The 12,299-nt window shown below is 29.0% G+C and overlaps 1 protein-coding gene across 1 annotated transcript; it reads left to right on the top strand.

The window, feature by feature from the left end:
* The first annotated feature begins 3,379 nt into the window (after positions 1–3,379).
* Positions 3,380–6,328, top strand: CYP707A1 (abscisic acid 8'-hydroxylase CYP707A2). Its single transcript, XM_004150496.3, has 7 exons — positions 3,380–3,883; positions 3,984–4,302; positions 4,429–4,815; positions 4,910–5,078; positions 5,183–5,289; positions 5,483–5,601; positions 5,715–6,328. The coding sequence occupies exons 1-7, from the start codon at positions 3,696–3,698 to the stop codon at positions 5,806–5,808; spliced, it is 1,383 nt and encodes a 460-aa protein (XP_004150544.2). The 5' UTR covers positions 3,380–3,695; the 3' UTR covers positions 5,809–6,328.
* Positions 6,329–12,299: the final 5,971 nt, after the last annotated feature.

The following is a 12,299-nucleotide window of genomic DNA, read 5'->3' as shown; positions in this document are numbered from 1 at the left end:
ACCTTATATTTTGTCTCCTTAATTAATCTTGTATTAAATAAATTATTTTAATCCTACCTATTAATTTTAAAATTTTCAAAAGATTATTTTATTGTTGGAAATTTGCATGTGGCACATATTTTATATTTGACTGAATGAAGATTTTAAGTGAAAATATATTTAAAACTACACATGTAGACCATAAACAGTACTTGATTTCAATTTGACTTCAATTTTCTTTAGTAAATAATTACTGAAAAAATGCATTAAAAACCAAAATGAAATAATATTTGAAATTAACGTTGAGAAATAAAAATAAAGTATTTAAAAAAAAAAGTCAAAGATGAAAATAATAAGATCAAAGGTATGAGAATGAACTCCTTTAATTTTTCTCTTTAATTAGTAATAATAATGGAAACCCTTTCTTTCCCTCACACCACAATTTATATATATATATATATAAAGAAAGAAAGAAATAGAGGAGTTGCAATAAATTAGTCCAAATACAAAGAGATTGACATTTTTTCCATATGGGTCAAACTTGATGGAGGTAGATGCAACTACTACACACACTTGCTTTTAGCCTTCATAAATGCACAAAGGCAAAATTCATCACCATTTGTGAGAGGGAGAGAGTTGTCCTTTGAATTTCAAGGGATGGGAGTTAGCATTTATTTTGCGGGCAAATAAATTTAGGTCGTCACCTTTCAATTATTTATGAGCATTTAAAGGCTCATACATCAGTAAATTACATAATACAAGTGAATTGCGCGTACAATGTAGAAGACTGTATTATTTTACTTTTCTTTCCACTTTGATATACAAAAGATTTAGATATAGATTAGTCAGTGTGATAGATAGATACAATACAATGACCGTAGTCGTTATCTCGATCGAGATATGTTCTTCTACATATTACGTATTTAATATCTAGAAGATAAGCGTATTTGTACCTATATCATTTGGAATAATTTTCAATAGCTTCAATTATTTGAGCCTCACATTTCTACTCCTAAACGTGAAGAAATTCATTCTTTGTCATGTGACACAAAAGGAAAAGAGTATAGGATTTTTTTTCCTAACCCTAAAACTGAAGTAATTGGTTATTGTTTGTCAAACGAAAAGTGCATAGTTTTGTTAGTACAAATAATGATGTCAACTGAAATTTGAACTACAAATCTTTTGATTCTGAACGACATATAGCGAAGAAATTGTTGGATATCTATTAGATGAACGATGAATATATAATTAATTAAAATACAAAAGCAATGCATAAAAGAGTTTTTTGAATGAAATCTTGCAAGTTGATGTTCTAAAAGGAAAACATAAAATATTAAAGACTTGAAGTCTCTAATAAAACTATTATTTTAGTAGTGGGAAAAAAAAAACCCTCTTTTTCATGAATATGAATGAAGAAAAATCATTGAATTGACAATGAACACTACTTCTTAATTAAATTTAGGGCTAATATAAATTAATATATTGACTCTCAAATATGCATAATTAATTTCCATTATTGAAGAAGCAAAAGTCAACTACATTAGTTAGTTGTGCATGCATGCTAATTGGATAAGGGTTTGATGAAATTATATAATTTCCACACTTGAGTTGTTGCCTGTTTGTTTAACATCATAATTAACCCATAAGTTTTTGGAATTATATGGCTGTAGAGCTTTTCTTTTCATTTCATTTTTTTTTTTTTTGAATGATTGAGATGTGTTGAAACAATTTAATAAATTGATGTGTTTGACGACTTGGAGATGAAGTTGTAATATTTGCTTTCTTTGAAAAACATACTATACATTGTGTTCTTTTTTTAAAAAAAAGTTGTCAACTAAACGAATATACAAATACTCATAATATGATGATTGATTATTATTTATTAAAACTTATCGAGTAAAATTTTTAAAAAGTACATCGTTATTTTTCAAAATATACGTTGACATTATCATATCCATTAAATTTAGACATTTTAATTTGATGTATATCAATTAACCAACATCTATACTATTTTCATTTTGTATGAAGATATATTTTCGCCTCTATAAAAACGAGAGTTTCGATAAAAATGAAGTTTTGTTGATTCTATCTAAACGGAATTGTTAAATTAGTTATGCTTTTTAAAATACTTTACATCCAAGAATTGTATACAATTTCAAAGAAAAAGAGAGAAAATTGGTTGCATGATCTAACTATCTCTCACACACATCTAAGATTTTTTTTTTTTTCGGTTGAAGTTGATAGGATTAAAAAGTTCATGAGGAGATTGTGAAACAATTAACAAATCCCACACAAAAGATGACTTTGTTAGTATTGCTTTAAAAAAATGTTAATTATATGACTACTTCCAACACATGACCTATATCTCCTTCTCTCCTATTCTTGTGAAACATTTTGTCTATATTTATAATTTTATGAAACTTTTTAAATAAAACTAGCGTGTATTCCATCGATTCTTTTTTAAAGTAAAAGAAAAGATTTGTCAATTAAAAAAACTATTCATTAAAGACACGTAGATAGATTGCATAAGCTGTATATGTATATATACGTATTGTAGAATATAAAAGGATTATATACTCATATTTAACTTATGTATATGTTATAAATATAGTCAGAATAAATGAAAAAGAAAATATATGAAAGTGGAAAGTGGATTGAAAGGTTGGTGAGAGAGTGTAGAATGAATAGAAAAGAAGGTGAAGAGGTGATGAAGAATAAGGTTAATAAGAGTATGATTAGTGAGTGTATAGAAAAGTAATAATAAAAATAAAAAATAGTAAAGTTTGTTGAATATTTATAATACAAAGTCCCCTTTTGTCTGAGCCAAAGGACATTTAATTTATATAAGAAAATGAATGTAGATTACAAATTGTAACCTCTCCTAATCAGTAGCGCCACTCTTTATCTAACCAAATTAAAATATTTGAGGATCCCCACACGCTATTTTTGTAGCCCTTTTGCCTTCGGACACGTGCTCTCTAACTTCCTTTCCTTCTCTCCTTCTCTCCTTCTCTCTTCCCATAATTAAAACACTATACTCTTCTTCTTCTTCTTCTTTATTTTTTTTTCTTTTCTATATATTTTTCGTCCTAATTATACTATTCATACCTTAATATTTATGAAATTTAATATAATTTCCTAACAAGGGTAAATACTAAAATTTAACTAACTAGAGGAAGTAATGGATGTTTTTTTTTATTGGTGTGGTTATAACAAAGATTATAGTTGATAAAGATGGTTTTTGTAATTTTTCCATATTGTTTGTAAGCGAAACTGGAAGCCTGAGACATGGGAGATTGTCACCCATATCACCACTATCTATCCATCTACTTAACATATTTTCGAATCAACGTCCGACTAGTTCATTCCTTTTGGTAAAATAAAATAAAATAAAATAAAAAAAAAGAAGAAGAAGAAGAAGAAGAAGAAGAGAGAAAGGGAATTGTTAGAAGTAGAAAGAGTTGAGAGAGAGAGAGAAGTGTATGAGCTGGAAGGAGATTCCGTGTGTGTGCGCCTTGAGCTGTATTGAAAACCTCTTTCCTCTGTTTTCTCTGTTTCCTCCCCTTCTCTCCTCCTTCCTTCTTTCCTTTTCTTTTTAACTCATTCCACAAAACACTATATATACCCCTTTCTTAAAACTTTCTTTCTTCATCCTCCTTATATTTTTCCTCTCCCATTTTTTTCTTCCTTCAAAACAACTCCTACTACTTCTAACCATGTACGTCTTCGTCTCCCTCCTAGCCTTCTTCTTCCTTCTTTTCTTCCATTATCTTTTCAAATTCTCTGCTCCCTCTCGCCGGAAACTTCCCCTTCCCCCTGGTTCCATGGGTTGGCCCTATTTGGGTGAGACCCTCCAACTCTACTCTCAAGATCCCAATGTCTTCTTCGCTTCCAAAAAGAAGAGGTCGCTTTTTTTTTTTTCAACTCTGGGTTTTTTTAAAAAAAAAAAAAAATTGAAGGGGGTTTTTGATGAATTTTGTGTTGTTTTGATTTTTTTTTTGCAGATATGGTCCAATTTTTAAGTCACATATATTGGGTTATCCTTGTGTGATGCTTTCTAGTCCTGAAGCTGTTAAGTTTGTATTGGTGACTAAAGCTCATCTCTTTAAGCCTACATTTCCAGCTAGTAAAGAGAGGATGTTGGGAAAAAATGCTATCTTTTTTCATCAAGGTGATTACCATGCCAAATTGAGACGTCTTGTTCTTCGAACTTTCATGCCTGAGGCGATTCGGAACATCGTTCCGAGTATCGAATCCATTGCTAAAAACACCGTTCAATCATGGGATGGACAATTGATTAATACCTTTCAAGAAATGAAGATGGTACGTTTAAAAACAGAGCATCTCTGTTTATGTTAGATTAAAAAAAAAAAAAAAAACTCTGTTTTCCTTATCCCCATTTAGAGTAATTGGTGTGTTTAGCTGATCTTTCTTTCTATTCTTCTTTAGTTCGCATTCGAGGTTTCGTTACTTTCGATATTCGGAAAAGACGAAGCTCTTTACTTCGAAGACCTCAAGCGATGCTACTACATTCTTGAAAATGGCTACAATTCGATGCCGATTAACCTCCCCGGAACACTCTTCCACAAGGCCATGAAAGCAAGGAAAGAGCTAGCAGAAATACTAAACAAAATCCTCTCGACAAGAAGGGAAACGAAGCGGGAGTACGACGACCTCCTTGGATCTTTCATGGGCGAAAAAGAAGGCCTCACCGACAAACAAATCGCCGATAACGTCATAGGTCTCATCTTCGCTGCCCGCGACACCACCGCGAGTGTTCTAACATGGATCGTGAAATACCTAGGAGAGAACCCAAGTATTCTTCAAGCTGTAACAGTAAGAATCATCTCTAAACTTCATAACCAATTCCCACTTCATTCTTTCAAAAAAGTTAAGAAATTTGACTCTCCTCTGTGTTTTGGGCATGTAGGCTGAACAAGAATCAATAGTGAAATCAAAAGAAAATGGAGATGACAATCTCACCTGGGCTGACACCAAAAATATGCCAATAACTTCAAGAGTAATTCAAGAAACTCTAAGAGTGGCTTCAGTTCTATCGTTTACTTTTAGAGAAGCAGTGGAAGATGTTGAATTTGATGGTAAGTAAAAGAAAACCCAAAAAAGTTAAATTTAAATTATGAACCAAATTAAAAACCCTTTTCTTTACTTAACCTTTTTTCCTTCTAAATTTCTTAATTTGCAGGATATTTAATTCCAAAAGGATGGAAAGTTTTGCCTTTATTCAGAAACATTCATCACAGCCCAGAAATTTTCCCTCAACCTGAAAAATTTGATCCATCAAGATTTGAGGTAAAAAAAGAAAAAAAAGGACAATATATATTAATTATTGCTTTTAGTTACTTCATTTAGAAAACACAAACAAATGATTCTGATGGAAATTGTTGGACTTTATTATTTAATATATAAAAAAGAAATTTCCCATATTGTATACAATTTTGGTAAGGCCAAAAATTCAATGATTGTTTTGATATGATTGGAACAGGTTTCTCAGAAACCCAATACATACATGCCATTTGGCAATGGGACCCACTCTTGTCCAGGAAATGAATTAGCCAAGCTGGAAATGTTGGTTCTACTCCATCATTTAACCACTAAATTTAGGTACCTTCATTTCTTTTTTACCATTGAAACAATATATATATATATACATACATACATATTTTTATATTAATTATAGTGATTAATTTGTTTTCTTGAACTTGAAATTAATGTAGGTGGAATGTAGTTGGTGAACAAGAAGGGATTCAATATGGTCCTTTTGCACTTCCTCTCAATGGCCTTCCAATTAGAATCTCTCTCAAGAAGTAAATACAAAAGGACAGAAATAAACCCCCCCAAAAAAAAACAAGAATTTTCCAAGATTTTGAGTTTCTAAATTAAAAAAAGAAGAAGAAGAAGAAGAGGAAGAGGAAAATGAGTGATTAAAATGAGAGAAAAAGAAAAGAGAAAAACAGTGGAAATGCTCTGTGTTTTTTGTTAAGAGGAAAAGAGGAAAAGGCACCTTGAATTTTGGGCAAAAGGGGACAGTTTCTGACTCACAAGAGAGTCATTATTAGTTATAGATTTGGATATACTTTAAAACCCCAATTCACCCACAACAATATCTCCATAAAAAGAAAATATATATCAACGGTTCTAATCTTTTTGAGGTTTATTCTTTCTTTTTTTAAAGCTTACAAATTTTCATGAGATGAAGAGGAAAAGTCCTCAAGGAATGATTGATGTATTTACTTTTACATACCATTTTTTTTTTCTTCTGTAACCATAAAAATGCCGCAAGGCTAATAAATATCATAATAAAAGTTTGTTTTACGACTTGGTAATGACATATGTAGTATCCATTGTTCCTATTTTCCTTTTGAATATTTAGATATCCATAGTCATTCAATTATGAGTTTTTTTTTTTTTTTTTTTCCTTTCCTTGTTCTTTTGTGAGTTTGACTTATTTATTATATATACCCTTCATGACCTTAATTTTCAAATACCCAGTGGGACATGGTAACCTCAACTTCTTCCATCTTTTTCTATTCACATAATCTATAAAGAGGTTGATTCATAAATCGAGTCTTAACGACTTTTTAAAACTATATATATACAAGTGAATTCATTTGAACTTGATTCAACTTGCATTTGTATTTATTTGATGTATTTTCTTATATTATTCTCATCTTCTTTTAAATGTTTTATTCCATTAGTTAAACCTTCTAGAATTCTACTCAACCAATAAATATCCAAAGATCTACGTTTAACTTACTATATGTGTGTGTTTATATAGGTTAAAAAAATTGATATATAGTGTGTGGTTAAAATAAAAAGAAGAGAAAAGATTAGAAATGATATTAAGTAGAGAAAAAAAAGTTGAAAAGGAAGAATGGAAAGAAGGGGTTGGTTGATGCAGTGAATATTTGGTTAATATATATATAGTATTAATGAGTGGAATAATGAAGAAGACAGCCAAACATGACGATGACGTGTTGACTTCAAAGGTTGCAAATAACTCATCTCATCTAACCCTATAAAACCCTTTTGAATATTTCACATACAACAATTTTTAATTTAGTTATTATGTATTTATACATATATATATATATATATTAGGGAATTTAAATTCTCTCTTTCTCTCAGGTTTGACTTTGTAATGACTATTATATTTATTCAAAAATGAATGTTATACTAAAATAGATTCTTCTGTATTTCCAATGGAAAAGGGCCACGTGACTTGCCTTATGTTTGGTCTAATTATTGAGTATTCAAATGCAAATATCTCAAATATCTCTGAATCCAAAATTTATATTAGTTTTATATTTGAATTTGCGTTTATTTAAGATAAATAAAAGGAAAAAAATGCTAAATCATGTTAATTTCTTGCACTCTACAGAAAATTCGAATATGGTAAAAATATTAAATTGGATAAGTAAAAGTTCAAATATTAAAACTAGAAAAAAGTTGGAGTGGTTGTAATGTTAGGGAGGGGTTCCACAGTTTTTGAAAAAAGATACAAAGTGTGTGTCAATAGATGCATTGGATTAACCCAACCTACTAGGTTTACACAAATTACCTAACACTTTCATAATATTCTAATTTATGAAATATATTGATCATAGAATACAAGGAACAAATCATTACAAAAAGACTAGAGGAAAGCCCAAAATATGTTACATGTATCTTCTCATAATTAATTTGTGGGGATGGTTGTGAGTATCTTCTCACACCAAAAAGTCCACATAATAGCAATAGATGAGTTGAAGATAATAATTCTTCTTCTAAGAGTTGAGATTTTGACTCTACATACATGCAAAGCTTTTCTTCATTTTGCCCCATCGCAACTGTAGTGATTAACTAGTCGGGACCAAAGGAGACTGGAAAATTGCAGTCCAGAAAGAGAGATGGTCCATACCCTTCCTGTTATGTTGGAAAAACTAACATCAAACAATAACTAGATCAAAATCTCTTTTGAAGAAACACCATTGAATTAATTAACATGCTTTTGTAAAAGAAAGTCTACATGGTACTTGAATTGTATACAACAATTACAAGTCAAACCTTGAAAATGTTACTTGTCGACTATAACTCAATCATAATTGACATGATATATTCTTCTTTTAGTGACGAAGATTATATTCGATATCTAACTCTTATCGTTTTAAATATTGTAATATGGTATCAGACACATCAATAAAACATATATTAATCGGATTTTAGTAAAGGAAAGATATTTAAAATTGCTGTGAATGGGAGCAATTTTCCATCCCCATCATGTGTTGGGGATTAAAGGGTTTGGGACTTTTGTGCAAACTACTTTACTAACCCTTTGCTAGCTGCTTTCGTTGACTTTGTTTCCCAATCCCTTCAATAATTTTTTATTTTTAAATATTGAGATACCAATTACATTTTTCATATTATAAATAAATATATAAAGTTTAATTACCATTTAGTCTCTTTACATTCTTCATTTTTCTTCTCTTGATTAATTATAAACTCGTCAATTTAGCATATACATTTTTGACATAAGTTTGTAGTTTCACTTTGACATAAAATTCAATACAATTTTCTTTAATTTCCTCGTTTTAAATACTTCAAATCATTTATACATATATATTAAAAACATAATTTATAATTTTAAGGTTTTTTTTATAATTATTATTAAGGTTACACTTCGTTCCGATTTGATTTGACAAAATATAAATAGTTTGAAACTTATAAATTTGTATCAATTAAATTCTTAAATTTTTATAAACCGATCTATTTAGATACTTTTTATTATTTTTTATAATTATTTTTATATCGTGTAGACTTCTTCGAATGTACGTAAATTTTAGAAAAGTGAAGATTAAATTAGTTGATTCTCGAAGAAAATTTTGATTGAGACTCAAACTTGATTCTCTTATGAAAAGTGTGAAAGTTTAATGATGTGCTTATAATGTTTCACATCATATTTTTTCAAATAAAAGGTAGTGAAGGTGGTAAATGCTAATTTTATTTTCATGATTCACAATCAATTTGTAGATAATCTCTAGACTATATGATTTTCAACATAAACTTTAGTTAGTTCGAATAACATACCTTAAACCATAAATGTTGTTCCAAATAATAATGGTGTTTTATACCTTTCCTTAGAACTTAATTGAGTAACATAAAATGAATAAAAAAGAAAGAAGAGAAGAGAAAATGATATGATATAATTTAGTAGCTGTAAAGTTAAGGTAAGATAGTGGGAGAGAGTAAGCGAAATATGATAAACAAATAGTAAGGGTGACACATGGCGCCACGGGAGGAAGTGAAAATGGTTTGGCTTTGATTCGTGGCTTCCATCTCTCATATCAATACAATAAAAGATTGCATGCTTCTTTCTTTATTATTATTGTTATTATTTCCATTTCAATCCATACATACATATCTATATATATAAACAATTTTAAATCAAGTTGTCCACAACTTGTCCAATTTCTTCAATCTTTACTATTTGGGTTTTTAATTTTTCATTTCCTCAAACTACATTAACTCTCCTTTTTTTTTTATTTGGTAATATTTCATTTATATTTACCCAATAGGTAATGGCCTCTAATAATCATACTTTAGGTCATTGTTATCTTAAAAACATATATCTATGACGGGTAAGTTATCTAAATTTCAACATCAATATAAATACTTTTGTAAATTTGAAGCTGGCATTTCTATGAATACCAACATTTTATACATTTATGAGCTTTATTTAAACTATTTTTAACATTTTGTTTCAATTAACTTAGTGAATAAAGTAATTAATTGATTGGCTATATCAAATCACAACTATTGAAACGTGTTTAAGTAAAATATAAAAACAACTCTCTTACAGAATCCACTGCTTTGATTTCACTTCAATTAATAATTTTTTCCCTAAAAAAAGTCATAAGAAGACTTATATATGTACAACTCATTCACCCAAAAACAGGATTGATTTTTGTTTTTTAATTTTGTAGATTTGGAAGTGATGACCAATCAACTATAAATTTGACTTTTAATTTGTATTATCGTAATGGAGCTTCCTTCTATGAAATCTTCTACGATTGTCTGGTCATCTTCAATGGCAAGTTTTTGTTTTTGACATTTTGTTGCATTGAATCATTATTTGTCATCAATTTCAAACTTAGCTTCCTCATTCAATTATACATTAATTATTACATCACACTTTAATAATTCAATTTCTAATTTAATCAACTAACTATACTCTAATCATATTGTTTATTGATCCAAATGTTATTTGGTTCTCCCTTTCTCACTGTCCTTAAATGCTATAAACAAATACACAAGGCTCACTCAATGACGATGTCGAGAGAAATGTTGAAGTCCTATTTTTACAAGAATGTTAATAGAAATGTGGAAAGAATGTCAATGTCAATAAAAATATCTAAAAAGTATTTTAATTACTGAGAAATAAATATTTTACCTTTTTTAAACAAATTTCTATCATATTTATACATGACACTTGACAGTTGTTTATTTTCTTGTATTGTCAATTCTTATCCCTTAGATTGATGTTAAATTGACGTCAATTGCCATATAAACTTTGCTCACTTTTGAGTTTGACGTGTTTAGAATAAAGTGTACCCTTGGTTTAATTGATAATCATCATCAAGAATCAAATTAAATGCTATAATAACTATCAACCCATTGTTTGGTAACTATAATAAAATGTCTTTGAAATGTAATAAAATAAAAAAATATTGTAATTGAATTGAGACTAAACTCATATCATTGGGACAATTTTAGTTTTCAATCCAACCTTTTTTTTACATCACAATCCACCCTCCAAACAACCCCTTATTTTACTATTGGTATATGAGATAACAACTTGAAATTAATTGATTTTGTAACATTTTTTAAGCACAACAAATATTCATGTCTATTATAGATTGTGCTATGCTCATTTTCCAACAATTAGAAGCTTTAAAATTTTACGATTGTATAGAAATTTATGAATATTGGGAAAGTTATTTGTCTGGTTGATTCGTGCATTCATCAAACTTGTTTTGAATTAATCTTTATTATAGTATGATTATATTATTTCCGTTTAAAAATATTGAGCAAATTAACCAAAATGGAATTAACCAAAATACTACGATGCTTATTTGACTATTTTGGAGTCACATGTGATGAAATTGGTAGTTGCAATCCAAAATTGCTACAGGCTAACAAGTTTATAGTCAAAATCCACTTATTTTTTCAATTCTTTATACTTCACTTACATTTACCATTTAAATAAATTTTTTTATTATATAAAACAATTTTCCAAGGTGAATCTTAGACCGAATACCCATTTAAACTTGATAGACTCTAATACCAAATATGATAATATTGAATTCTATCTCAAAACTAATTTGCAACAAAGATAGTGCACCTATAGATGTAAATCTCCTAATGTGAGATTTTCAACATCTCAACAAATATAACTTAATTGATTAGCATATACCATCAATCAAAAGAGACTCAAATCTACCAACAAACAATAATAAATGAATTTAAGTTCAATGAATTTGACACCGTGGTTGTACTTATCATGCTAAATTACAATCTAATAGTGACAAATAACATGAATTTAGAAAAATTCAAATGTCAATCACTTAATTTAATTTAATTGAGAGAAACCATTTCGTGGGCAAACATGCCGTTTTACCATGCCTAAAAAAGTCGATCACTACCTTTGGATATATATAATATCCAATCTTTGGAATGTTTGCATAAAGAAAAAATATATTTTCCTCCTTGGGTTGTATTTAGAGAAACATTTTCCATAAAATTTCAAAGGATCATGAGTAGACCTAAATCCAATCTTTACATGTGGCATTCTAAAGAAGCATGGACACGAATCTGGACAACACACCCCTATACGCTAATTATAAATAAATAAACATCTTAAGATGTTGGGATACATTATTTTATTTTCTGTTATTATCTATTTAAGATATATGTATTTTAATATACCCCTCCATAAAAAAAGCATGGAATGCAAGTTAACTATCAATCATAAGAGATGAAACGTTTTGGATTCAAACTTCAGTCTTTTATGTTTATGTTATATCCTTGGTTTAAAAAATGGATTTGTACCAGAGTTGCAAGTTTACAATCAAACCCAAAACTAGATGCACTTTCAAAGTCTATCCACGATTGAGTCCATTACTAAAGTTGCAATTTTTTTAAAATGTTCGTATGCACTTAATTATTAAAAATGATACTCATTGCAATTATCTTAAATAAAAATAGGACATGCACACTTACGTGTCAGGCACTCTACCTAAAATAGAGTGTTTGTGCTTGATAGA

This window comes from Cucumis sativus, chromosome 4 (assembly GCF_000004075.3).
Source record: "Cucumis sativus cultivar 9930 chromosome 4, Cucumber_9930_V3, whole genome shotgun sequence".
Taxonomy (NCBI): domain Eukaryota; kingdom Viridiplantae; phylum Streptophyta; class Magnoliopsida; order Cucurbitales; family Cucurbitaceae; genus Cucumis; species Cucumis sativus.
Note: the sequence above shows the minus strand (reverse complement) of the source record. Positions and strands in the feature narration are given on the sequence as shown.